This window comes from Phoca vitulina, unplaced genomic scaffold (assembly GCF_004348235.1).
Source record: "Phoca vitulina isolate PV1807 unplaced genomic scaffold, GSC_HSeal_1.0 scaffold1, whole genome shotgun sequence".
Lineage (NCBI taxonomy): Eukaryota > Metazoa > Chordata > Mammalia > Carnivora > Phocidae > Phoca > Phoca vitulina.
The window spans coordinates 44,750,118-44,777,523 of record NW_022589704.1 but is presented as its reverse complement, the minus strand read 5'-3'; the positions used below and the strand labels follow the sequence as shown (position 1 = coordinate 44,777,523).

Below are 27,406 nucleotides of genomic sequence, written 5' to 3'. Positions count from 1 at the left end.
GGGAGAAGGAGACTCCCCGCTAAGCAAGGAGCCTGATGTGGGGCTCCATCCGATCCCAGGACCCTGGATCATGACCTGAGCCGAAGGCAGATGCTTCACCAACTGAGCCATCCAGGCGTCCCAATCTGAGAACCTTTCTGATGGCTTCCACGGCAACACCAAATTCTCCTGCCTGCTTCCTCTCTGAAACCTTCACTCATTTTCTAACAGCTCCAGCCAATTTTCCCCTTTCCTAAATTTACTTCAGGCTTATTCTCAAGAATTAATGTATTTTTGTTCAGTGTTTATGTATCCTATTTCTTAGCTTAATTATTTCAAGTGTTTACTTTGCCGACTAAATTAGAAACTTCCTAAGGTGAGGAACCATGGCTTCTAGTTCTGAATTTTATTAATAAATACATAGATTGAGTGTACCATAGCACTTGGCTTGGTACACAGAAGTCAGACAAATATTTTTTATTGTAGATTGATTCATTATCAATGGGCAGCATTTACATAAATGTAAAACACTTCTGCAGGTGATTAAATCTTTAACTCATTTGTAACTACCTTCATGGAAAGATGAACAAATGTTTTGATAAAAAAAATGTCAGTACAGAAGGAAGAAAATATTTTCTTAACAAACATTTTTATTGGAGATCCTCCTACTGAAAGTGTTTGGTGTAGATGTCTGGTTTTTGTAGCTTTTAACTAATTTATAGACCAGCTTCAGCAGATCTGCACACATGCTGTTATCTATCTATCAGTTCTCTTTATAAGAATTTACAGCTAGTTGTATCTCTCATACTAGGACTCTATAAGTAAGACCATTTCTTATTTCTCTTTCTACTTCCAGTGTCTGACCTGGAGCTTAGAATCCAGGGATTGAGGAAGCACACAATAATATCTGACCAGTGACTTTTTCATTAATTTTATAATCAGCAGAGTGTAGAAAGCCAGGACAGAAAACCTAATAATTAAAGGTGTCTCACTGAGTGCTAAATCCGCATAATTTTTTCTTTCCAAAGTAATTTTTGGCTTTTACCCTGTAACACATCCTGTGATTGCATCTGTTTTCAACTCTATGCAGAGTGCTGCTTACAAGGTTTCCTATTTCATCTCAAGTAAAATTTTTAGTTGGGTAAATTAAAAGTTGCTTGTTTATTTCCTCATTACAGCTCTTCATGATAATCCCCAACTTTCATGTCTGAAAAAAAATCTAAAAAAAAAATCTAAACTTCTACAAGATCAAATGATACTTTCCCTAATCATTGCCTGCCACAGGTTTGGTCTCACTGAGGTCTCTAAGAATGCAGCACTAAACAAACACGATTTTCATGTAGTGTGGAGTGCTTTTCTTTTGACTAAAACAGTCTCACTCCTTTCCTTTTCTCCTCTGTATAAGATACAATAGAAAGAGCTGTGGATTGGGAGCCAGAAAACCTAAGTTCTATATCCCTGTCCAAAATCCACTGCATCATTTATCTTTTGTGAGTCTGTTTCCTCATCTGTAAACTAAGGTTCTTAGGTTTTATGTGTGCATCAAATGAGTAAATGTACTTTGTGAACTGTACAATCCTACCTAGAGTGTGATATTACTCACAGAGGAAGCAAACTCTACAAATAAATGTCACCTGAATATAGACCACTGGCCTATACAGAAAACCCCAGCCTTACCTCTGAGAAAGGGAATCTCTTTGAATCATTGTGATTTAGTAACATGTGGTGGGGGTGGGGCAGGGTAGTTAGGGGCTGATGGAAAGTTGAAGCTGACTGTCCAAAAGAACAGCATACCACCCAGCTGGAAAAAATAACATTATGTATCATGATGCAGAAGCATTTTGAGCAACTGTCTGACAACTAACATTCTCAATAAAAACAACTAATTTATTGATAATTTAATCTTTGCATCATGTTAGCCCAAACAGACCGATAGTTAGAACAGTTGGTCCCGAGGGCCATTCCAAGATATGCAATTTAATTAATTACATTAAATGGATTTAATTTTGTATTGAATTGAAATTGATGTGTTAAAGTAACTGAAACATTAAATTGAAGCAATAAAAATAATGTATTCAAGCATGAGCTATCACAACCTTCCACTCCTGCCCTTTGGACCCCAAACAGACCGCTTTCACCTGCAGCTACATCTGCATCTTTGCCTCCTTGCTTCTAGTGTCAAACATATAATAATCCCATCTCCTCTCTGAGACGAACCTCTCTACCTTTACACGCAACGCTGTGCCTTTCTGAATCATGGTTAGTCTTTATTGCCCTTTCTTTCTGTATCTTCAAGATCTCCCTCTCCCTGGGACACGTTCTCTCAGACTATAAACATCCCATTCTGTCATCTGAAAATAAAATAAAGCAAAAATCCTTACTTGACTCTACCTCTTATCCCAACTATGGTCCTGTATTTCTTCATGACTTCACAACTCAGCTTTTTAATGGATAGGGAAAGAAAATTAATAACCTATACTTGCTATCTCTATGACTATTAAATACAGAATTTATAGATAATCAATCAATAAATTGTCTAGAAAATCACATTTCTGGGGCGCCTGGGTGGCTCAGTGGTTAAGCGTCTGCCTTCGGCTCAGGCCATGATCCCAGGGTCCTGGGATCGAGCCCCACCTCAGGCTCCCTGCTCCGTGGGAGGCCTGCTCCTTCCACTCACACTCCCCCTGCTTGTGTTCCTGCTCTCCCTGTCTCTCTCTCTGTCAAACAAATAAATAAAATCTTAAGAAAAAAAGAAAATCACATTTCTAATAATGAATGAGATAATTCTACCTTCCCTTCTATGCTCCAAGACATTAAAGTAGCTATAGTTTTCTGCAGTTTTTTGCACTTTTCCTGCAAAACAATGCTGATTAATGCTTCTGAGTATTTCTTCATGTCTTTTTTTCCTAACTGGATGCCATCTTCCTCTTGCTCCTCTCTTGTCTCCTTTCTGCTGGTTACCACACATCCATCATTTATGTTTGGGGTCACTTGCTCTCAGAGGTGAGCTGGATAACCCTATGCACTCTTTCTCATTGTATTCATTATAATTGTGTCTTACTTTTTGGCTCATATGTCGACTCCCCTCATTACACATGTCCCTTAAATACTGGATAGTGTGTTAATCATCTTTGTGTCCCTAAGGCCTGACTAAAGTCACTATAAATAAAATAGATAAATTATAAAATTAACTTTTGTTTCTATTCTGTACCCAATTTGTGTGCTTCAGAGTATATATTTTTATGAGGCTTCACACAAAGAGGCACATAAATATAGCTAACCTTTACATAAAAGCTGATTCAACTTTTTTTAAGTTTGCTATTGATATAAAAACTTCAGCAAGATTGAGTAATATAATTAGAAAAGAATCTGATAATTAACTGAGAAAAGCCACTTGATTTTGAACCATCAAAAATATATTTTGCTTTAATTATTAATCACAAACATTTATTGAGTATCTGCGTAGCACTGGAAATGCATTTGATTTTCTGGGTTTGAGAGATGGTCTTTTTTTGTGCATTTTTATTTAAATTCCAGTTAGTTAACATACAGTGTACCATCAGTTTCAGGTGTCCAATTTAGGTGTGTACATCCAACACCCAGTGCCCATCACAACAAGCACTGTCCGTAACACCCATCACCTATTTAACCCATTGAGAGATGGTCTTTATTCTGAAGGAGCATATGATAAAACTAAAATATCAATGACATTTATTGATAAATGAACTAAAACAATGGACAACACAGAAAAGGTTCTTTCGAGTACCAAAGGTGTCACAGAAAGGGGAAATGCTGTCCTTTAGACAAAAAGAACAAAAACGTCTGGGATCATCAGAAAGTTTTTAAAAGGAGGCACATCAGACCCGATTATGATGTGAAGGACTTGGATGTATGAAAGACAGGATGGGAGGCAGTTGAAGGAGATAATGGAGTGAATGCAGGGGAATGACTCTGCTCTGGTGTTCCCTCCTCTCAGACCTTCCCTGACCTCCCAACCCAGCCCTCCACCTCCGAGGCAATATGTGGCAGGAATGTCTTCTGGTGCCCCTAGGATCCTCTGCCTGCCTCCATCTCGGCACAGACCACACAGTATTGTCCTTTATTTTACTTGTGCCCATTTCATGATTAGCTCCTTGGGGGCAAGGATTAAATGTTTGTTTCTGCAGCAGTCAGTAAAGTGCCTGGTAAACAATAGGTACTCAGTAAATGTTTAGTGAAGTAATAAATAAATGAAGGAAGGCAAGTAAGAGCCTCATAGGTGTATAGTGGGATGATCTTCCTCTGTAGAGAAAAGCCAGTCAAAATTACCATCACTTGAGATTAGAGCATTATTTCCTTTAATAGAAAGTCAAAAATTTCAGAATCATCTGAATTAAATTCCAATGTCACTAACACAACTTTATAATGACCTTGAGGGGGATTTACATTCCCCCCACCAGGAAGTAAATTATTACCAAGTGCTATAAAATGACCAAGTAGATCTCACTTATTGAAGAGTACATTTATCTAGAATCTGACAGTTTTCTCCCACTGGCATCTCTGATTTGAACATGGAGGTGAGCATTTGTGAGTAGTATTTTTTTTATTCTTTTCAGATTTTTAATCTAAATTTCTCATGCACCTGAATTAGATACATAGTTATTGTAAAGACATTAAAAAAAAGGCTGTTCTCTACCCCCAGAATGTCTGGGAGTAAACTTCTAGCAGGACTTGGGAACATAAATGTTTAGAAGACTCAGTCAGTATTACTGAAGGAGGAAAACTGGGAAAAGAAGCACAGAAATGGAGTCTCATTTTCCTGAAGTAAAAGGAGGGCAAGCAGTATGTTATAACAAGTTCTGTGTTTAAGAAATATTAGTGAAATAAATCAAACCTTCTAGATATTCAGAGTAAACATGTACATATCTTCCAAAAAACATAATTGCAAAAAATAATGACTCAAGAATAAGAATAAAATATGGATTGAAAAACAAGTATGACCATCCCATAATCTATTCCTCACATGTAAGCCCATAACCTTTTCATTCTCCTTTTTCTCCTTTTTTTTCTTTGCTTAAAGTCTGGACAGACTAGCAGTTTAGTATGTCCAGTCGTCAGGAAAAGCAAACAATGTCTCTGCCACAAAGACAAGTCCATCAGCTCTAAGGGTGAGAGCCTAGGATACTGCTTAACTCTGACCACCCGCCTCACCAAAAAATATCTAGAGAACATGGTGTCTTACGGTTGTAATGGTGTAATACAATACATGATACGTTTACACATTTTCTCTGTTGTTGGAAAGTTCAAAATTATCTGAAACCTACCTAATTTGAGGCCATATTACTGTAAATTTTTTTCATAGCCTCCTCTTAGAAATTTTGCCTAGCTCTGTCGGTTAAGCGTCTGACTCGATTTCGGCTCAGGTCATGATCCCAGGGATGTGGGCCAGAGCCCCATGTCGGGCTCCATGCTGGGCGTGGGGCCTGCTTAAGATTCTCTCTCTCCCTCTCCCTCTGCACCCCCCAAAAGAAAGAACTTTTGCCTAGAAATTTTGTCTCCTTTTAGAAGCTTCTCTAGAAACTTTGTTGTAAAGCCATTCACTGAAAAGCAGATCATTTTCCGAAGTTATATATTGGAAGTTGTATTCCTGAATGAACGAGAGTTGGGTCAATAACTAGAAACCTGGATAAAAATTTCAAATACTTTTAAAAGTACAGAAACACATTATCTACAGAGATTATGCATGATTCCTCAATCTACCAAAAGTGTACATGAGATTCTTCACAGGAGTATAGCACAAATCTAGCCTATGTGGAGTAAAGTTTCTGTAATCCTTCTATAGTCACAGACTTTCAGAGCAGGAAGAACTGCTCTGGATAATATATCACAAGTTTCACAAAAAAAAAAAAAAAGAAAGAAAGAAAGAAAGAAAAAGAAACTGAGGGCCAGAGAATTTAAGTCACTTCCACAAAATCACCCAGTTCATGATAGAACTGCAATTAGAATGCAGATTTCCTGTCCTGGTCCAGTTTTAATCTGGAAGCTTTTCTTTAAAATTATTTCAACAATTTATTCATGAAAGAAAGTAACAGTCTATTTAGTTGAAGCCCTCATCTCTTTAACTGCATGTTTCTCTCCATACAAGTAGAGAGTCTTAAAATATACCGGAAAGTAGACAGGCCTGAGGGATGATGGAACCTTTGTCTAAACACTTGGCTCATATTGCTGTGGATATTTGTCACCAGTTTAAACTTTTAGCTCAAAGTCACCTTCTGACCTAGGGAAAAGGGATACCATGCTACAAACAGACCCTCAGAGCTTCACTTTGATTTTGAGACAGGCTTCCTGATGAGAGATGAATAGGGGAAAAGTAATGATAATAGTGGATTCAGCCGTCTGCCAGGAAGCTACGTTTTTGCTTGTGGAGAGACTACAGTCCAGTTATATCACAAAAATCATGTTTTCTTTTTCTGTTTGTTCTGTTTATCCTCTAGTCAAAGCCTCTGTTCTAATTTTTTCCTATTTAATTCCTATTTGGGGGCTTTGGGATGTTCCTGGATAGTTATATAAGAAGGTATTTTACTTTCCTCAATTCAAGGTTTAAAAAAACACCCTAACTTGCTTTCTTTCATGTCGATGGAGAGTCTTATATTCCTTTGGATCACTAACATTATTATTTACTTAAAAGAAAACATTTAGTTTGCATTCAGCTAACTGTTCCTCACAGTAAAGGCATGCTAAGATAATAACACTATCCCTATATTGGCCTTTATAGGTATCAGGATTTCCACACATATTATGACTTCTTTATTTTGTACCTGTAAGATAATAAAATAAAAAGTATTATCCCTATTTTATAAATGAGGAAATTAAGGCTCCAGAACATTGTATTTATAAGGAATTTATAAGGAAGGAGTCCCACTTTATTCTGGTCATCTGCTCCAGGCTAGTGCTCTCTAAGTCCTATTGCCATGTTGAGTTAGTAGAAGCTGAGTGAGCTCACACACACACAGCGCCTTACTCTCCACTGACCACCCAGGTGGAGGCACATGCCATACCTCACAAAAACATTGCCCAGGGTTTAAATAAGTCTGCCTTGACATCAGTAAAATATGAGGAAGGTAAACAGAAGTTTTATATATGAAGTAGAGTTTCACTTTTCTTAAACAACTCTACCTGAACCAAATGTGCAAACAGTTGCTAAAATCATTCTATTAGAAAAAAAGAATAAAATTAAATGAGTAAATGTACTGCCAAGTTGGTGAAATGCATCCTAATACCAAAGTATAACTTTCAGGGATTTTGCTTGTTTGCTTTTCCTAACAATGCTTTGTGAATGATCAAGAGTTGGGCAGAGGCCTGGCTCAAGGAAAAAACATGAGATAAATAAAAATTATTTATTGCCATTTCAAACCTCCCAATTATACCTCTCCCTCCTAACCTCCCATTCTACCCCTCATGCCTAGAAGTCACTGCTCCCCCATTCTTCCTCCTATTACACCTAGTAACTTGGAGTGGATTGATAGGAATTATTTCAGTTATGGAGAAATAAGTCTGCAATTGCCTAATCAGGGAATCCATCCTAAGTATTAATAATATCTGCTTTTCTTTAGTGACTTTAAAGTGCCAAGAATTTTGACTCAATTCTTTAACATACAGATGAGAAAACTGAGTTTCAAAGATGAGCAACCTGCTCAAGGTCACACGATTGCAAATGGCAAAATCAGGACTCAAATGTGAGACTCCAAAGACCCATGCTTTATTAACTACTTTTTGAAAGTAAGTGGAAGAAGTTTGAAATGTAGAAATTGCTAACTGTTAAAGGCCCTAAGTATTGAAAAATGTTAATAGTTGGGAACTGAGGTAATTTCCTAGAAAAAAAAAAACCTCACTATGAAACAATGATCTGTTGTTCTTTCTGTCCATAGGCCTGATTGACAGTATATATGCTGTTGGCTCAAAAAAAAAAAAAAAAAAAGAGAGAGAGAGACTATCATGGTAGTGTCTATCTATTTCTTTATTCTAAAATGGCTATGTTTTAGGTAGATGGGGTAAAAAAAATAGAGAAATTAAAGAACAAAAATTAAGAGATGTCACAAACTTCCCCAACCTCTTTGAAATTCTCTAAATAAATCTCACAAGACATGATATGGGTACAATCATGAAGTCTCACATTAGCTTGGTGCCTTACATTTTATTGTGTTACAATGATGCTAATTGGCACCCTTGCATACCACAGAGAACCCATCTTTCCACGCACTTATGCCTTCCATATGATGCACTACCACAGGGTTCTATCCTAAAGAAACTCAAAAGTCCTCTTCAGAAATAGTGGGAATGTGGTAGGCAAATTTCCATTTTGATTATACGTAGGCAACTTCCAGTTTCAATTAGAATGGATCTGAAATGATTCTAATGCCTTGACTGTGGAACCCTCCATGGGCAAGTACAGAATGTCCATGACAGCCATGTTTCATCCGCCTCAAGCGTGAACCGCAGAGTCGACCTGATAGTAGGTTTTCACCCAGGGCCACGATGTCTGCTGATTCTGATGGCCAGAGAATAGTGGAAAAAAGATTGCAAAAGGCAAATTACCACATAATTGGCTCTCATTATAAGGGAGTAATACTATTAAAACTGTGCATTAGAATAGTAACTATAGGGAGCATGTGTTGTATATTAGTTTCTCATGGAATAGGAAAGAAGAGGACACCAAACAGTTAAGTTTTGATAGGAGGTCAGCCTCCAAGGAAAAGTCTGTAATTTGAAGCAAAATTTGGGAAGGTGACATCCAGGTGGAGCTGCAGTGGGAGACCCTGATTCTCATGCAGAATTCTCAATGCTTTCCCTTCAAACAGAAAGGATCTTGAAAGCATATTTTCCTAAAACAAAACAAAATAAAAGTCATCTATTTTAAAACTGTTTTTCTAGAACTGAACCTGCTCAGGACTCTGTAACATTGCATCCATGGAACAGATGTAGAAGGAATACAAGGTAGCTCAGGTAAGTGTAACTTTGGCAAGTTATGAAACATACTTATTTATATGCTGAATATGCCAAAATATTATTTAAAAATACTAGCTTAATTATCATAAAAATACTAATTTAATTTTATTTCATCCTCCTCCATGTATCCAAACACAAGCACTGCCAATGGAACTTTGAATGTATTCACTGGTTAATCTCTATAGCACTAATTCTGTTTCATTTTTGTCTCATTCTCTACATAATTACCTCACTTTTTTTTTAAGTAAAATAAACAGATTGTAAGAAGACTGAAATCTTTCCAGGCTAATGAGAACTCCATTTGTTCAGGAATTTATTAGTTGTTTCTCAGCAAAATGCAGTTCAGTTTTACTATGCTTAAGGGAGAAAAATAAAAGCACAAATACATGCCTAATCAAATCAGTAGATGTCAAGATTTGAGGGGAAATAGGAAGTGGTTAGAGAAAGAAGTGATATTTTTTATGAACACTCAGAAAGACATAACATTTGTTAGCTCCTTAAGGCTTGAACACAAGATCCCTGAGGAAATGTTCAGTTGTTCCTCCTTCAAGGGCCCAAGTTGTTTTTTTGTTTGTTTGTTTTTTTGTTTGTTTTTTTAAGTACAAATTTGTGTAAAAGAAAATACTTATATCAGAATCACTCATTTGCCTTGGAATGACCAGTATCCTTCTGCCTTCTCAAAATAAAGTATAAACTTTCCTTATAAAGCTTCAGAGGTTTTGTGTTTATAGCCAAAGACCAGAAAATGAGGAACTTCTTTTGCAGTTCATCTTCTATGGTAAGCAGTTAACCTCACTGTCCACCAGTCCATCCTACCAGAAATTCTAGCTCAAAAATTAGCAATAACAGGGACACCTGGGTGGCTCAGTCAGTTAAGCGTCTGCCTTCAGCTCAGGTCATGAGCCCAGGGTGCTGGGATCAAGTCCCGCTTTGGGCTCCTTGCTCAGCGGGGAGCCTGCTTCTCCCTCTGCCTGCCGCTTTCCCCTGCTTGTGTGCACTCTCTCTCTCTGACAAATAAATAAAATATTTTAAAAAAATTAGCAATAACATGAGAAAGATGATTTCTGAATTAAACTGTAACTTAATCATTTCTTCAATATAAAGCTCTGCAAAGAATGAGAGAAAAATGGCTTAAAAATAACTTCAAACTAGCATAAAGGAATCTGATAGATTCTTCTTCCTCAGGAGGAAATAATAAGCATATGACTGCTATTTAAGATAAATGAAAATATTAAATCTCTATAAATGAATTTATTTGCAATGGAACCCATCCATATTTTTAGAATTTCATGATGAAAAAATCTGAAACTGATGGCCACAGAACCAACATATTGAATAATACAGATTTAATTAAAAGAATTATTAGCTACAAATAATCTGGTAAGTTTCCATATGCATACCTCCCTTCTAAGTCAAACCCGTCATTTTGTTTAAGTTTAAAAAACTGAGAAGAAACAAAAGTGCAGCAAAGTAAGGAAAGTGTGAGTGAGTGTGAATAACGTGCCTACTTCCTACACCAGTTTCTGCTTTCTGGAGTAATCCTCCCAAAAATCTCCTGGGAGTAAAAGGAGTGAAGAAACCAGCAGCCTTTGGAAAATGAAGAGGCTTGCTGAACAGTCTGGGAAAAGATGGTCACCCCCATGACTGCATCCAAATAGTCCTGGGAGCTGCCTTGTAAATCCCTGTGTCGTGAAGTAATTCCTCTCATTCCAAATGCAACCCAGGGCAATGCAGTGAGGAAAATAAGCTTCCAATTTTGAATAGAGACTTTTATGACTATCATATTTTCAGAAAATAAACTCTGAAACAGACATAGCTGGTAGACAGGCATGAGGTAGCACTGGGGCATGGAAGGAATCGTGCTTGGCTTGCTCACACACTGGAAACCATTGCAGAGAATGAAATGTGTGTGTGGGGTGTGAAATGGGAGAGGTGGGGTGATGCTTCAAACCACATGGCCTTGAGACAGTCTCCAATGGAAAGATGTTTTTGTTTCTTTTGTTATTTCCCATAGTAAACCTACACAAGGAGCCAATACAATAAAGCTCTACTGTTTGAAGAGTAACATTTTAAAATGGGTTTAAAATATAGCCCAGTTAGAAATTAGTTACATATTTTGATGTATTATCAAAATGACCATAATACAATGGTAGGTAAAATTTGCATTTTAAGTTTTACACTAGGCTTTCATCTCTTTGAGAGCAAAAGTTGTTTCTTTTATTTTTCCATAATATCTAATATTTTCATTCTCATAATCACCTAATAAGCATTTATTGTTATTGCTATATTATTAAATAGTAATGGAATAATAGTATCAACTATCATCTAATGAGCTCCTGCTATTTGTCAGGATCTATACTACATAGGTGGTTTATATACATGACGGTCTTCATAATAATTTTTTGAGGTAAATATTATTATTCCAATTTTGTAGGTGAAGAAACTAAGAAATAGAGAAATAAAAAATATTGCTCAAGATTATGCAAATTTGCAAAAATTGAGTTTGAAGTAAGTGTGCTAGTACTTGAATAAATGGTGGAAATTTTTTTTTAGATTTTCAAGAATAATATTCAGTTGGTATATATGCATGGAGTAACTATCATGTACCTAATACATAAGATGAACTCATAACATGGAGTGGAATCTGGAAAGCAGAGGTAAGAAAAGAAGGAAAAGTGCATGTGTGTATATGCAGTTGGAGTTGGGAACTACAAGCAATTTCTTATTTTGAGGCAGAGAGTGACAGCTGATCTGACTAAAATTCTAGAAATGAGCCAGATCATAGAAGGTCTTGTATGCCATGCTTAGGAGCCCTGAACATTATTCTTTATGGGAGTCGGCAGAAGGTTATAGGGCTGGTAATGATGTGAGCAGATTTTAGTTTTATATCACAGTAGCAACAGAGGGGGTCTATATACCTGTGAGTGGGAAGTGGCCACATACGAGGCACGGCAGGGAATTTAAATGAAGGCATTTGTAGAAGAGAGGGAGAAGAGGTATATTTGGGAAGTATTTAGCAGATAAAATGGTAAAATTTAGTAACTGATCGGAAAATATGCCACTAAGGTTTGTATCTGTGATGACTGAAATCAGACTGTAATATCACTTTCTGTGTCTCATTTAAGTGTTCTAAAATTATCTTCAGGTAAAGTTCCCAAATGATCTGCCTAAGAGTACCATCAGACTGACAGGAGTCTACATTTTCCCAATTTTAGATGAGGACCCAAAGGTTTAGTGAGGCTAAAACATTCTTTGCAGGTTGCAAAACTGCTAAATAGCAGAGCAAAACCAGGTGTCTTCCCAGTGATTACTTGACTGGGCTTACTTTCCTTACTAAAGTATGTATACTACAATAAGGCTATGACACTTATGATGCAAGCAACATTTCCACTGAGAATATATTTGTTGTCTCTTGAAACTGAATTTATAATTCTGATTGAGCAGACACCCAAAAAAGAAAAAAAAAAAAAGAGAGAGAGAGAGAGAGAGAGAAAAGAACTGTGAGATGTCTTTTCTCCTTCCCAGGAGAAACTTAAAAAAAAAAAGCATGTAAACATTTTTGAGTTTGAACATTATACCACAGAGCTACAGGGACAAGGTTCCATTAATTTATTAATATTAATTCATTAATATTGTTAACATTGCTACCTTCTATGTAAAAGGCATGTGGATAAGAAGAATCTTGCACTATTGTGATTTCTCTTATACACTGTTCCTTAGTGAATATATTCAGTATAAGATGAAAACACCTTGATTTCTTCTGAAGGGCTTAGTTTTGAACATATCAATAAAATATAATAAAAACACTATAGTTGCCAATGTGGCCACAGTTTTAAGGCAAATTTTCCATATGATAGTCTGCCCCCTCCAGCAAATGCCAAAAGTAGATACTTTTAAAAATATTGACTATCATGACTCAACAGTCTTACAGGAAATTTAGATGAAATCCACATGGAAAGAAATTAAGAGAAAAACTGAATTGTCAGTATCTTCCCAACTCCATTGTTTTATATAAACTTGCACAACTTGCCCAAATTTATACAATGAATCAATTAATAACTAACAATTTTAGTCTCTTCCCCTACCATTACTACATCTCTCATATGTAAATCTAAATTTTTTAATGTTGTGATCTCAGAGCAAAAAAGGGTAGATCAAAAAATGGCTGACATTTAAACATTTTATAAACGTGATAAAAGGCCAAGTGATGATGTATGGACTGTCCTTCAAGTAGGAGCACATTGTTTGATTAAACAGATTTCTTTCTGTGACCATAGATTAACATGATTCCAATCTTGTAAGTCCAAGCTCCTCAAAACAAAGCTTTCTCTTTCTGTTTCTACCTCATTTCCAGCATTATGTGCATTTCTGGAATGATCAACACAATGAATCGTAGGTCTGCAGTGACAGTGCTAAAAGTATGAAGAACAGGAAGTAAAAGAGAGAAAAAGAAATATATTCACCTGAAAATATATTTTAAAAACATGTGCCCACTGTATAGTAGAATGATTTACCTAAGCTCCTATGAAGAGGATTTGGGCATCAAGTTATTTTTCCAGAATTGACAGTGAATTTGCAATGGTTTATCTATAAACTTTAATTAGGCAGACTTGTAACTGAAAGGAATAACTGGAGTAGCAAGTTACTACCAAGTCACAGTTGTGTAGTCTTGGAACAAGAAGCCAACTGGTCTACATCAAGATCAAAAGAGTGTTAGGCAGAGATGTAATACAGTGGTTAACTAACATGAATCAGAATCACCTAGAGAGCTTCCCAAATCCCATCCAAACCTACTAAATCAGGGTATTTGGAAAGGAGAGGAGCCTAGAATCTATATTGGTAACAAGCTCTTCAGATGATCATACAGCCAGCTCAACATGGATCTGTGGATTGTTTACCTACTAACCTAAAGAGTCATGGTCAAAGCATATGTTGTATTTGTCAATATAAAAAAATTATCTGTATCAAAGCACATGGATGACAGTCTGTTGAGCGTGGCTGACTCTTGGTTTTGGCCCAGGTGGTGATCTCAGGGTCTTGGGATTGAGCCTCCCATCAGGCTCTGAAGCTCAGTCCCGAGTTTGCTTAAAAGACTCTCTATCCCCCTTCCTCTGCCCCTCCCACCATGCTCTCCCCTCTCTTTCTCTCTCTTTCAAATAAATAAATCTAAAAAAATTATCTTTTATCTCTTGATCTACAGTCTACATATATATAGAGAGATATACTCTTCAAAGTAAAACCTCATTTTAGTTTGAATAGAAGTTATAGGTACTTCTAAATTTATCTGGAAAGAATTAGGAAGCAAAGAATTGCAGCCTAATAAGTGCCATCCAATGTTCTTGGCTTATATACTACTCAGAAATGAACAATAACCAGGGTAGATCTAATCACACAACTATATCCTGCCCATTGAAACTAGAAGATCTGTTCCACTTAAAGTGGCTGACACTCATTGTGGTTGGGATTATAGTTGCTTCCTAACAGCTATTGTCTCTTTTATATCCTTCATAACATAACTCCATTCAGTAGAGTACATAGCTAGTGCTACCTAGCTAAAAGACTACACTTCCTAGCCACCCTTGTAGCTTTGTGTGACTATGTGAGTAAATTTCAGCCACTATAAGTAAGTTGAAATGGAATGAAGACCTAATTATCTCCATGAAAAAAGAGAGAATCACCACCTTTGTCTCTCATCCTCTATCCAGATGCCTGGAAAGTAAATGTAATGGCTGGAACTCCAGCAGCCATCTAGGAGTATAACTTCAAGGATTATACCCTAGGGATATGAGAGCAGAGAACTAGAAAGAGATTGAGACTTTGGTGACTTTGTAGAGCTAATATACCAGCTTTTCATTACTTAACTAAAAGCTTCTTTTAAAAAGAGAAAAAAAACACATTTTTTTAAACTATTGCATTCTGCTAGATGCAGCTGAACCTAGATTAAAACATCCACGATAAAAGAAAAGTTTGCATGTCCTACATGATCCAAAGTATCTATTTCAATAGTAATGTGTTTAAAACAATTTATGAGTGATCAAGTATCTTAAGCTATGTATTCATATTCTCTACTTCCTTTAAAATAATCTGATCCAAGTAATACTGAGCAATAAGCATTTGTTTCTTCAAATTTGTATTTTCACAATGAGATAAATGGCAGATATAGCATAATAAAATGCAAGAGACCATGATATAAAAAGGACTGTGAGCCCCTCATCTCTTAGTAATCAGAAGCTGGGTTGGGTCCAGGATATCACTGTAGAGTTGCAACAAGAGGGTTGCAAATTTATGGTCCATGAGCCAAACTTGGCACTCAAATATTGCATTTGGCTTATGCAATGCTTTCTGAAAATGTTAATTTTGAATGCCTTAAAGTGGACATGCATCTTCAGTTCTCCACAGGCCCATCATTCCCTGTTGATGTACACTCATTTACTTCACTTGTTTATGTTACCTGCCTGGCCTCTGAAAATAAAATAGTACATTTCTGCACCTTCCCTTCTCTCTGTTACTTCTCTGTTGTTGAAATCAGTGATTCATACCAAAGATGATTTTCTAAGATTAAGTCTGTCCATTTCTAATAGCAAGAGTGTGTATAACTCACTAGGTGTTAGAACTTTGTTTAGGAATGTAAAAATTACTACAAATGCACTAGTATTTTCTTCTACAAAAAACAAATGGGAAATCTTTTAAAGCACCCCACCACCACATCACAAACACACATACCCAAAAACTCATGAAAAGCTGATTTTGCCATCTTAACTCAGATTCTGGTTACTTAACAGTTTCAACTAAAGTTAGCCCAACTTCCTTTCAGTTTTTAGGAATTTATTTTATTTTATTTTATTTTTTCAGTTCTTAGGAATTTAAAAAACCAATTCAGTCCTTAGAATTTACTAACAAGTAGCAATGTTTGGGCCTAAAAGGCCTAAAACTTGATTTACTTACTTTTATCTCATCATTCATAAGTATTTCTATCAAGCAGGCACTATGCTTATGTTTACATTTCTGGTAAATAACCACAGTCAAATAGATGAAAAATATGAAAGTTTGTAAATATCCACTTACATGTGATAACACGTCTCTCCATTTCAAAGGGGACATATTTGTACGCAAAGTCAATACCACATTATATGACTTAGTTATAACTAAAATTTGAAAAACATACTTGTTTTGCATGTGTACCTTAGATATTTCTTTAGTTTAAAGCATTTACCTGAACTTACTCTTCCCCAAACTTAAAATCACGTGGAGTTTCAAAATTCTGACTCATTTATTAAGCTTGTGTCAAGCCTGAACAGGGGAAATAAAGTATTGCCAAGTATCCATTCAATATAACTGAAACCAAAATATGCACAGTAAGTTACGAAACTCTGAGTATACTGGATTCCTGAATTCTTTTCTAGATTACCTTTAATTAGGGCCATACTACTTTCTTTTGCTATTGAATTTTTATCACATATGCTCTCCTAGGTCGAGTAATAAAACAGAGGAAATTATTTTTTGCAATGTGAATGCAAGGAATTATACTTTTTTCTGTAAAATCTGATATTTGGGATTCCAGTTGCTGTGCTGTTTGGTTATATTGGGGGAAGAGAGGTTGGTATGGAGATGGGGACAGTTTTGCACCTAATAACAAATTTCTAACTTTTATGTAAATTAATACTAAGAAAAATTAAGCTCTCCTTATTTTTCAGAAACACCTACAGAGTAATTACAACTATTTGGGGAAGTCTGTTAACATATAGCCTATTCCATATACCTTATGAAACACTCCTTCTGTTTATTCACATGTTCAATTATTTCCACACTTTATAAAAGTAAGTTATCTATTTTAAAATATACTAACAAGGAACGTTGTGTTAATTAGGTTTTAAATTAAAGTTGTTGATTGTTTTGGTAGGTGAGTGGAGTGAACTGTCCCTTTTATAATTAGATTTGCTATTTCTATTGTAATTCTTCCGTGTTTTTTCTCTCCCCTTTCCTGACTTCTACTTCCCAATTATTTTCCCCACCCTTCCAAACAACGGATGTTGTTCACACCATTACAAAAAAACTCAAGAGTTTTACCTTTTGTCAATTGCCTCGTTTTTGAAAACATAAAAAGCAACATAAAAAGTTCCAAGATTTTAGAAAGTGCCCCCTCTATGGGACTCTGGACAGATTGTTGGGTATTCATCTCACATTCTTATTTTCACTCTGAAAATTATTCTTAGAACCTGTGGCCTCTAGATTAATTTTATGATCATCTTCAGAGCAAAAAGACTCAGTAGTAGGTATTAAAAAATATATACATACATATATGCATATGTCTGCATATTTACATATACACAAAAGTATATATGAAAGACAATAACAGAAAAGTTTAAATGTGCTAAGTTTTAAAAGCTTGAGTTTGATGTTAAATAGTTATGAAAATCTATAATGGCCTATTATGAAAAAGAACATGTCTGGAGAGTAAGGATTTAATAATCAGTGGAACCAAATTAAGTATTTTCTTATATTCTATAGGAGCCAGGCATTTTTGCTTAACCATACTACAACCCAATCTCACATGAGCAAATTGCATAGGAAAAAAAAAAAGTTGGTAACCAGGCAAGGTTCATCTTAAAATAGGAAAAAAAAAAAAAAAAAGGAAAAGAAACTTGCGTCTAAAGGATAATGCCCATGCAAATGCTCCATGATAAATACATTCTACATATAAGGCATGCTGATTTGCTGCCTTCCGCCATCCAGCAGGGAACCACCACTGTCCTGATAATCAAGTCAGTAGGGTGGGAAAATACCACTGTTTAAGAAATCTGGCTTCTATCAGCCTCTGTCACGGAGAAGTAAAGGAGACTGGCTCTCAGTAAGCAAAAGTGGTTTTAATATCACAAATGAAAATGGGAAAGAAGTAAAAGTCTGTAAAGAGAGAAGAACAAGGAGCCAAAGACAAAGAAAAATCAGTTATCAGAGTGGCTGCAGAGGTTTTTCTAAACAAAGAATTGTATGAAGCAGCTGAAGTTCAGTACAAAAAAGACTCCACCCTACCCAGCTTCTGCTGCGACTTTTCCTCGCTCTGAAAACTCCAGCCCACAGAACAGAACTCCTCTGACTTAAAGTGCCTTTAGTGCTCCGTTTTAAGCACTCTTCTTTTAAACTTCCCACTCTCCACATTCAGGCAAAAGGACTTATCCTAGACTCTCCCAGAAATATTCAGTAGTATACTCTGCCCCATGGCAGATGTAGAAGCTCCAGATTTACAAACAGCCTGACTATCTTCAGATCCGTTTCCCAGGTGCAAATCTGTCAGCCCCCTTCTCAGCTTCAAACCAGAACTTCCTCTTCACGCTCTTCCTTCCCGAGGCTTAACATTCCACCTATTTCCCAAACCGTGCAAGAAACACCACAAGCAAAGCAAACGGCAAACTCACCATCCTCGCCTTCTTCCTGGGCTTTTATTGAGACAAACTGCCCTAATAAAACAGTCAGAATGAGGAGAGGTCTTGCTTCCACCCAGTTTGCCATCATGTCTAAATATTAGACATGTGGGTCCTCCTGGGAGTGAAAAGTAGATTCTAAGGTTATTGTAGCACCATGAAGTCAGCTGCGGGCTCTTTCAGCACCGGCCCCGGGGCAGCCTTTGCAAACCCCCTTTTTCAGCACCAGCTCCAGCACAGTCTGAGAAAACTTTTTTCAAGCGATGCAGCTTTAAATAGGAAGAATGCTGCCTCCACTTCTTTTCCTGCCCCTTTTCAGCTTGTTCAGGCTCATAACCATCCAGTGTCTGCCAAGCAACGGTCTGATTGATGGTAAACAACCAAATCAGAACACGCGCCTCTGTGCCTTGAACTGTCCCTTCTTCATTTATGTTTTAAACATAAATGGGGGCTTAATCACAGAAACAAACGTTTATTTCTCTTTCTTTTTTTTTCTTTTCTTCTTCTTTTTTTTTTTTTAAAGACAGACTGTTAGAAGAAAATAGTCCTATTCTCCCCTCCCTAATCCTTCCCCCAGACACACACCCCTTCACTTTTTCCCTATAAGCTGAAAAAGACATTAGGGAGGAAATACAGCCTTTTAGCCTAGTTTTTGGAGTCTAGATAATCCAGGACTCTTGTCCACCTTAAACTTGCAAAGGGTCAAATTTTAACCCTTTCTTTTTACTGAAGAGGAAGTATTCTTGTCTCCCTGCCAGATTCTGTTTCTTTGCCCAGATTTTGTAAGGGGACCATTAAAACTGTGTCCAATTCAAGTCCAGGTGAAGAGACTGTTTCAGACAAATAAATTTGTGATGCGTCATACTTTAAGATTATCTCCGGATTTCCCCACATCTCTTGTTTAGGGGAACACATCTGCAGGTCCCTCCTGTCCCAGGAAGTTTTATTCTGTTGAAAACTAGTCTACTATGTTCGCGTAAAGGGATGGGAAGCATACCGCATTTGGACGCAGAAAGTCTCGCTTCAAACAACTCTGCCACTTACCAATTTCATAAACACAAACTCCTTTATCTCTGCGCACTCCTATTTTCTCATTTGAGAAAAGGGCTTTGCCCTGACCAGTGTACAGGGTTTAGTGACATTAAAATGAGTAATATATTATTAACTAAGTTCCAAATTACAAAGAGCTACATAAGAGTAGATGGTGGTGTTATTATTCCTACACCAGTTTTTCAGGGACTGTGGCAGTTCCAGTGACACATGTTATTTAACAGCAATATTCATAAATATTGGGGCCACTTCTCATGCTTGCCAACATCTTAATGACCTCAGAATGTTCTACATAATCTAATACATTTGCTATCCACCTAGAATGGCTATGCTATATAATACAGGTGAGTCAACGGTCTATAGTAACTCAGCAGTGACCAGGCACCTTGCACTGTGCTAAGCACTGAGGGAGACAATGACCCAAAAGAAGTGAAAGCCATGCCCGTTGCCTTTAAGGAACACATGTAGATGCTAAAAATGCTAAAAAAAATAAATTTACATGAAACAAAGAAATATAAGCTGAAGCATATAAATATGTGTGGGTGCATTAACCCCAGGAGGAATTCCGAGAAAGGAGAGATTATAGGGCGCGATTAGGTAAGTAATGCCCTGTCACTTTTAGTAGAAGAAACCCAAGAACCTCTGATTTTTAGCTTGGAGCTAGAATCTCTGGAGAAATATTCCAGAGGGGGTCAACTTTACAAGCAGCTCTAACGCCGCACCTCTCAGTTTAATTTTTCATTTTTATAAGAAAGATTAAAAACACAATTCAACCTCTCACGGTTCCCTCCAGTTTCAGCCTCTTCTTCCTATCAAACCAAAAGCATATGGTGTGATAGGGACATAGCAAATATTTTCAGGACAGCTGTGATAAATTAGCTCGTCTTTGCGAGCTGTGTGACTTGGGCTTTTCCTCTGTGATCGGCTTCAGGATCCTACATTACAACTTGGAAAAAAGTAAAACGTACACAGGTGTTGACCAGGTGTGTTGGTTGCATTCAGTATAGAGGACTCAACCATTTCTTAGTCCTTGAAGAAGTGATTCTAGGCCTCGGTGCTTAAGTGGGGAGCTCAGAAATCCATCACAATTTCAAGGAAGCCCCTCCCAAGTGTACATATTATAATAATACATGCCTCCTGGGTAAGTTTGTACCAAATCGACTTTCACAGCAACCTTGAAAGTTATTTACTATTTTTCTTAAATCATATATAAGGATTTATGGTTCAAAGAAGTTTACCTGCTCAAGTTTGCTCAGCTACTAAGTGGTAGACTTAGGGTTCTATTTCAGAAATATCTGACTCCAAAGTGAGTATTCTCACTTCTTCCTAGCTCTTAGATCAGTCTGACACCAATATTTCCAGTTTCCAAAGAAAAGATGTCTCAGCACCTTCACGGTCGGTCCTTCCCTCTGTACTCTTTATCCTATCCCTTCACGTCTCCTTCAGGACATTATTCTGTGTCCTCCTCTCTATCCTCACAAAAAGAAACAAAAACCCCCCAAAGATTTCGCCTAACTACTCATCTTCTATAGTCTCCTTTTTTCCTTCTATTTCCTCACCACCCAGTTATACTTTACTATCCTCATTAGAATATCATCACCAGCACTGCAAGACACATCAATATCTCTTTGTTGATAAACCCAAGACCTTTTGTCTTTTCTCCCTGTAGTATTTGGTACTCTGACTACTCCCTTCTTACTGAAACTCCTTCCTCCCAAGACTCCCTGGTCCCACATACTTCTCTTATATGCCCTGCTTTTCTGGTCAAACTTCCTTTTCTAATTCCTTTCAGAGAGTTATTGTGCTTTCCAGCATTGTCCTATCAGCATTTTACCCTCCTTGCCCATTCTCTTGGGCTATTTTAACTATTAGATCCCTGGACTTTATTTCCATTTACATGCTAATGATGTCCAGTCAAGACTTTCCTCTTCAGTTATAGATCTGCAGACTTGTATTTCTAAGTGTCTGCATTGAACACCTTTCTCTGCACAAGTCCATGAAACTCAGAGGCCAAAATGAAACCATTATCTCTCATTGTTCTTTATACCCATTAACACTGTCACCATTATTCTAGTCCCAAAGATCAGGAACATAGAAAGACACCCTTTCTTCTCCCTCAACCTACATCCAGTTGATGGGCAAGTCTTGTTGATTTTGTTATGCATTTCTTCACTCGTTTATTTCTCCTTTCTTAAAAAACTACATTAACTCCCAAGTACTTACAAGATAAAGTTATATGGTATTTTAAAAGAAGAAGAAGGGGAAGAGGAGATGGGGGAGGGGAGGGGAGAGGGGAAGAAAAAATGCCTATTTCTTGGTTTCCATTTCTTTCTGCTTTCCTCTTTTGGCTTCAGCCATTGGAAACACAGATTTTTCCCAGGCACATAAGCAGTTTCACACCTCGGAATTTTGCTCAGGCTCTGACCTTTGCCTGAAACAACAATTTCCCTGGTCTAATTCAGTCCCTTATTCAATAAGATTTGTTGAATGCCTATTATTTGCCAGGTTCTACTCAAGGATCTAAGGATATATCTGTGAACAACACAAACGAGGTCCCTGATGCTGTGGAGCTTACAACCTTGAGTGGAAAAACAGCAATAAATAAGTGAGCAAATATGCAAACAGGTAATTTCAGACAATGATATGCTACGAAGGAAATAAATAGTGTGTTGTTTTAGAGTTGTTCAGAAGTTGGTGGTAGGAAGAATGCTGCAGACTAGGGCCATCAGGGCAGACCCACTGAAAGAGGTAACAGTGAATCTGAGACCTAAAATTTGGAAAAGTATCTATCCCCAGAGAACTGGGAGAAAATGGCATTCCAAGCAGGAACAGCAAGTGTAAGTGGCCTGGAATGATATATTACCTTTCTATGGCTGCCATAAAAATCCTCACAAACTTAGTCATTTAAAATAGTACAATGTACTACCTTACAGTTCTGTGAGTCACAAGTCTGCGTCTCACTGGGCTAAAATCAAGGTGTCAGCAGGCCTGCATTCCTTTATAGAGGGCCTAGGGGAGAATCTATTTCTTTGCCTTTTTAAACTTCTAGGGGTCACTCACATTCTCACAGCCTCTTTCTCCATTTCAAAGCCAGCAACCCAGTATCACACTGACACTTTTTTTGTGGCCACATCTCTTTCTCTGACCGCAGGCAAGAAAGGTTCTCTGCGTTTAAGGACACAGTGTGACTGTACTGGTCCCACCTGTCTAATCCAGGATAATTTCTCCCATCTCAAGATCTTTAATCACATCTGCAAAATCCCTTTTGACATGAAAAGTACACAGTTTCCGAAGATTAAAACATGGACATCTTTGAAAGGCCATTATTCCCCTTTCCATATATGGGAATAAACTCTGAATGGGCAAGAATAGAAAGAAAAGCCCTTTCTGGCTAGGGTCGGTTAGTAAAGTGTTACAGGTCACGGAGACGACTTTAGATTTTTTTTTACTAAACGCAATGAGAATCTAAGAAAGATCCCCATTGGAATAATGTACTCTAATGTGCTGATTTTTAAAAAATCTGAATGGCTTATAAGAAACATATTCTACCAAGGCAAGAATGGAAGTGAGGACACAAGTTAGGAAGCACTTTTACTCCAAATGAGACATGATGGTGGTTTGGACTGGGGAAGTGCAGTGAAAACAGAAAGAAGCAGAGGGATTCCAGATGTATTCTGGAAATACAGTCAATGAGAAGTTCGATAAAGGGAAAAATTGAGGAGGACATCTCTGCCAACTAAGAGGATGATAGAGCCAGTGAAGCTTAAGTTTTACCAGCCCACCTTCCTCACAGGCAAACCAGCCTGTTCCTTCATAGAACCGAGGGACATGTTCTGTGCAGACCTCGCTAACGTCTCATGATATTTACATGTCTGTTTCTCCTATCAGACTGGAAGCTCCCTATGACTACAAACATTGTTTGGTTATTTATATTTGCCCAAGAGTTATTTGTTGAACACATGTCATTTGGTGAAGAATCAGTGGAACTTGATGACTGAAAGGCCATGACAGACATGGCAGTGAGCATAAATAAGAATGATTCTAAGATGCCAACCCAGAGGACTAGGAAAATGATGATCCTGGTGAAAGAACTATCTCGGCTAGGAAGAGAAACTGGTAATAGAGTTGAAGAAGAGCACATAACAGATTAGGCGCATCTCTGCACATCTATGCTATGATAGCATAACCATAATTTCTGAACAGAAAAAGCCTGCGTATTATGAATATACTCTCTTTCTGGCAGAAAGCCACTGTGAAAATAATAACCGTAAGAATAGTAATAATGGGTAAAATATATTAAGTACTTTCCATGTGTCAAATGCTATGTAAGCATTTTCTATGTATTAATTACTATAATCCTTAAATCAATGCTATGGGATAAGTGCTATTATTTTCACTGTTTTACAGATGAAGAAAGGAAATTGAGGCTCATAGAAGCTAAGTAACTTGTGTCAAGGCATACATCAAGAAATTACCAGATCCAGGTTTAGAACTCTGGCTGCACAGTCCTCTCGTAACAAGGAGTTGAGGTTCAAAGAAATTATAGGATGTTTATTTCCTTAGCTTAAACTCCATCACCGATTTTTTTTTTAATAAATGACAATACTGGGAGAATCCCTTGAAATGCATTTAGCATAATATTTTTTCAAGTAAACAAATATATGAACCAATGAATTTAATTACAAATACTATCTATATCCAAACTTTGTAAATACAGATTACTTCTAGCTGAGTATTTGTACTAAAAATATATCTTTCTACATCTAGGCAAAATTAGAAATAATTTTTTTGTATTAGAAATTGTAAATTTCTTAAATTATAAACTTTCATTTTTATCTAAATATGTTTCAGAATAAGTCATATTTTGAGAAAAGTTTGCGATTTTACACTCCAAAATACTATCTTATCTTCTAAGGCAATCAACAGTCACATTTAGAAGTTATGAAAAGTCTTGTGAGGCAAAATCATAAGTGATCTGATAAATAATACTAGCTTCTGTAGCACCCTCTTCTCCACATACTGTTTGAGTACACCATAGTCTTTGAGACTCACTATAACCCAGTAAAGTAATATGGTCAGGATGATTATTTCCATTTATACTGGGATTCAGAGAGATTAGTGACTTTTCAGAAGTTACACAATGCAAACAACAGTCAAATATAGGCTTCCAAGTCCTAGCACTCTATCCATTGTACCTCACGATAACTAAACTATAATTCAAATTTTATTAATTACTGTATACTTGAAATTTTCTAAAAGAGTAGGTCTTAAATGTTCTTACCATACACACAAAAAGGTAAGTATGTGAGATGATGGTTGTGTTAATTAACTTGATTACAGTTATTTTTTCACAAGGTACATATATATCAAATCATCACTTTCTATACCTTAGGTATACATAATTTTACTTATCAATTATACCTCAAAAAAGCTAGAAAAAAACTAAAATAATAACAGTAACAATAAAGTCTTCAGAATTGTAGTGGTTATGAGCACAGACTCTCAAGCTAGACAGAGTCCAAATCTTGGCCCACCACTTACCAGCTGGGTGACTATGAAAAAAATTGCATGTCTTTCTGCAGAAAGCTTAGTTTCCTTGTCTGCATAATGAGAATAATAACATTGCCTACCTCACTGGGTTGTTTTGGGGATTAAATAGGTTGATATTTGTAAAGTTCTTAGACAATGTCTGGCATAAAGGTAATATTATTATATATGTTTTGGTTAAATAAAAACAAGTAACATGGGGCGCCTGGGTGGCTCAGATGGTTAAGCGTCTGCCTTCGGCTCAGGTCATGATCCCAGGGTCCTGGGATCGAGTCCCGCATCAGGCTCCCTGCTAGGCGGGGAGCCTGCTTCTCCATCTGCCTCTGTCTCTCTCTCTCTCTCTGACTTTCATGAATAAATAAATAAAAACATTAAAAAAAAAAAAAACGAGTAACAGCATTAGTGCTTCTTTTAAAAAACATAATTTGTCATCAGTTTAAAATTTAACTGTTAATATGTATACAATGGAATATTACTCAGCCATAAAAAAATAAAATCTTGCCATTGGGGACAACATGGATGGACCTAGAGAGTATTATGCTAAGTGAAATAACTCAGACAGAGAAAGACAAATACCATATGATTTCACTTACATGTGGAGTCTAAAAAAATAAAACAAATGAACAAATAAACAAAATAGAAATAGAATCATAAATACAAAGAACTCATAGTTGCCAGAGGGGAGAAGATTTGGGAGATAGGTGAAACAGATAAAGGGGATTAAGAGGTACAAACTTCCAGTTGTAGAATAAATTAGTCACTGGGATGAAAAGTACATATGGGGAATATAATCAATAACATTGCAAATAACAGTATATGGTAACTTATGGTAACTACACTTACCATGGTGAGCATTATGTAATATATAGAATTGTCAAATCACTATGTTGCACACCTGAAACTAATATAACATTGTATGTCAGCAATACTTCAATAAAAATTCTTAATAAAATAAAATTTAACTGTTAAAATTTACATAAAGATGAAAACCTAAGGTAACTAGAAGGAAGTTTAATTATCTACCACAGTATGCTCCAGTAATTCCCTCACTGTGTTTTTTTTATATTATGTTTATTAAGGCATACTTTATTTCTTTTCTTTTTTTTTAAGATTTTTTTATTTTTAAGTAATCTCTACATCTAATGTGGGGCTTGAACTCACAACCTGAAATTGTCTCATGCTCTACTGACCAAGCGAGCAGGTACCTCAAGGCGTGCTTTAAATAGAGCAAAATTCACATTTTTAGGTGTATGGTTCTTTGAGTTTTGACAAATGCATACAATCATGTAACCATCATCACAATCTAGAAGATATTTTCTTGCCCCCACAAAGTTCCTCCATTTTGAGCCAATCTTCTCCCATCCCATCCCTGGCACCATTGATCTGATTTCCATCACTATAGCTTTGCCTTTCCAGAATGTTATATAAATGAAATTTGAAAGTATGTAGTTGGAGGCGCCTGGGTGGCTCAGTTGTTAAGTGTCTGCCTTCGGCTCAGGTCATGATCCCAGGGTCCTGGGATCGAGCCCCACATCAGGCTCTCTGCTTAGCAGGAAGCCTGCTTCTTCCTCTCCCACTCCCCCTGCTTGTGTTCCCTCTCTCGCTGTGTCTCTGTCTGTCAAATAAATAAAATCTTAAAAAAAAAAAATAAAAGTATGTAGCCTTTTTTGTCTGGTTTTTTATTTCATCCATGCTACAGCAGTTCACTCCTTTTCTTAAATTTCTATATTTACATGTTTAAATTTATTCTCTCATTCTTAACCATTAATCTATTGTTTATTAAGCCTAATAAATCCTAAAACACAGATGATTGTTTGTATTGGACTAGACAATTCTCTGTAGCTAAAATGAGAGTCCATGAGTCAGGGCTTCCCCTCAGGGAAACTTTTTAGATGGCAGGACTAGGTACAGGCTACAAAGGAGAAATTGTCCAGAAACTCAATGACACCAAAGGCCATTTATACCAAATGAGCTTGTTATGCTCCATATACTGCTTTTAAAAAATTAAAAGCCTAAGAGTCTTAAGCTGTTTCTCAACAAAATAAGGAGTGATTCAGTTCTGTTGACAATTATGTGGCAGCCAAAGTTCTGGGAATTGTGTCCTTGGTATGGAGAGGGAGGTAAAGGGCAAGGAAATTAATGGGATGTATTTTTTTCACATTTCACAAGCCCATCAGTACTTTGTTTAATATTTTAAATTTTCCTGTACATCGGGGCAAACTACTCCTTCAGCTCCTCTAATAACTTCAGTTGTTTTGTAGAGCTGAGGAATTCTCTGCCTTTGAGACACTATGCAAGAAGATTTTATAAATTGGCTCTTAAGAAAGGATAGAATTCTATATAAAAGAGCCATTTTTAAGTGTCATTTATGTTGTAGTTTTGTTTCACATTTCATATTTGTGTCCAGTGCTTGAATAAAAATAATT

At 36.7% G+C, this 27,406-nt stretch overlaps 1 protein-coding gene across 2 annotated transcripts in view; it reads right to left on the bottom strand.

The window, feature by feature from the left end:
• The window catches only part of COL5A2 (collagen type V alpha 2 chain), a 381,179-nt gene that overhangs the window by 124,237 nt on the left and 229,536 nt on the right, over positions 1–27,406 (bottom strand). Inside the window, exon 1 of one of the 2 annotated variants that reach the window (XM_032406275.1) lies at positions 18,378–18,796. The exons of the other annotated variant lie outside the window; for it this stretch is intronic. Within the exon in view, the coding sequence (XP_032262166.1) occupies positions 18,378–18,474 (97 nt within the window). The 5' untranslated portion in view covers positions 18,475–18,796. Of the gene's footprint in view, positions 1–18,377; positions 18,797–27,406 lie in introns of those variants that run through there. 2 annotated transcript variants of the gene reach the window in all.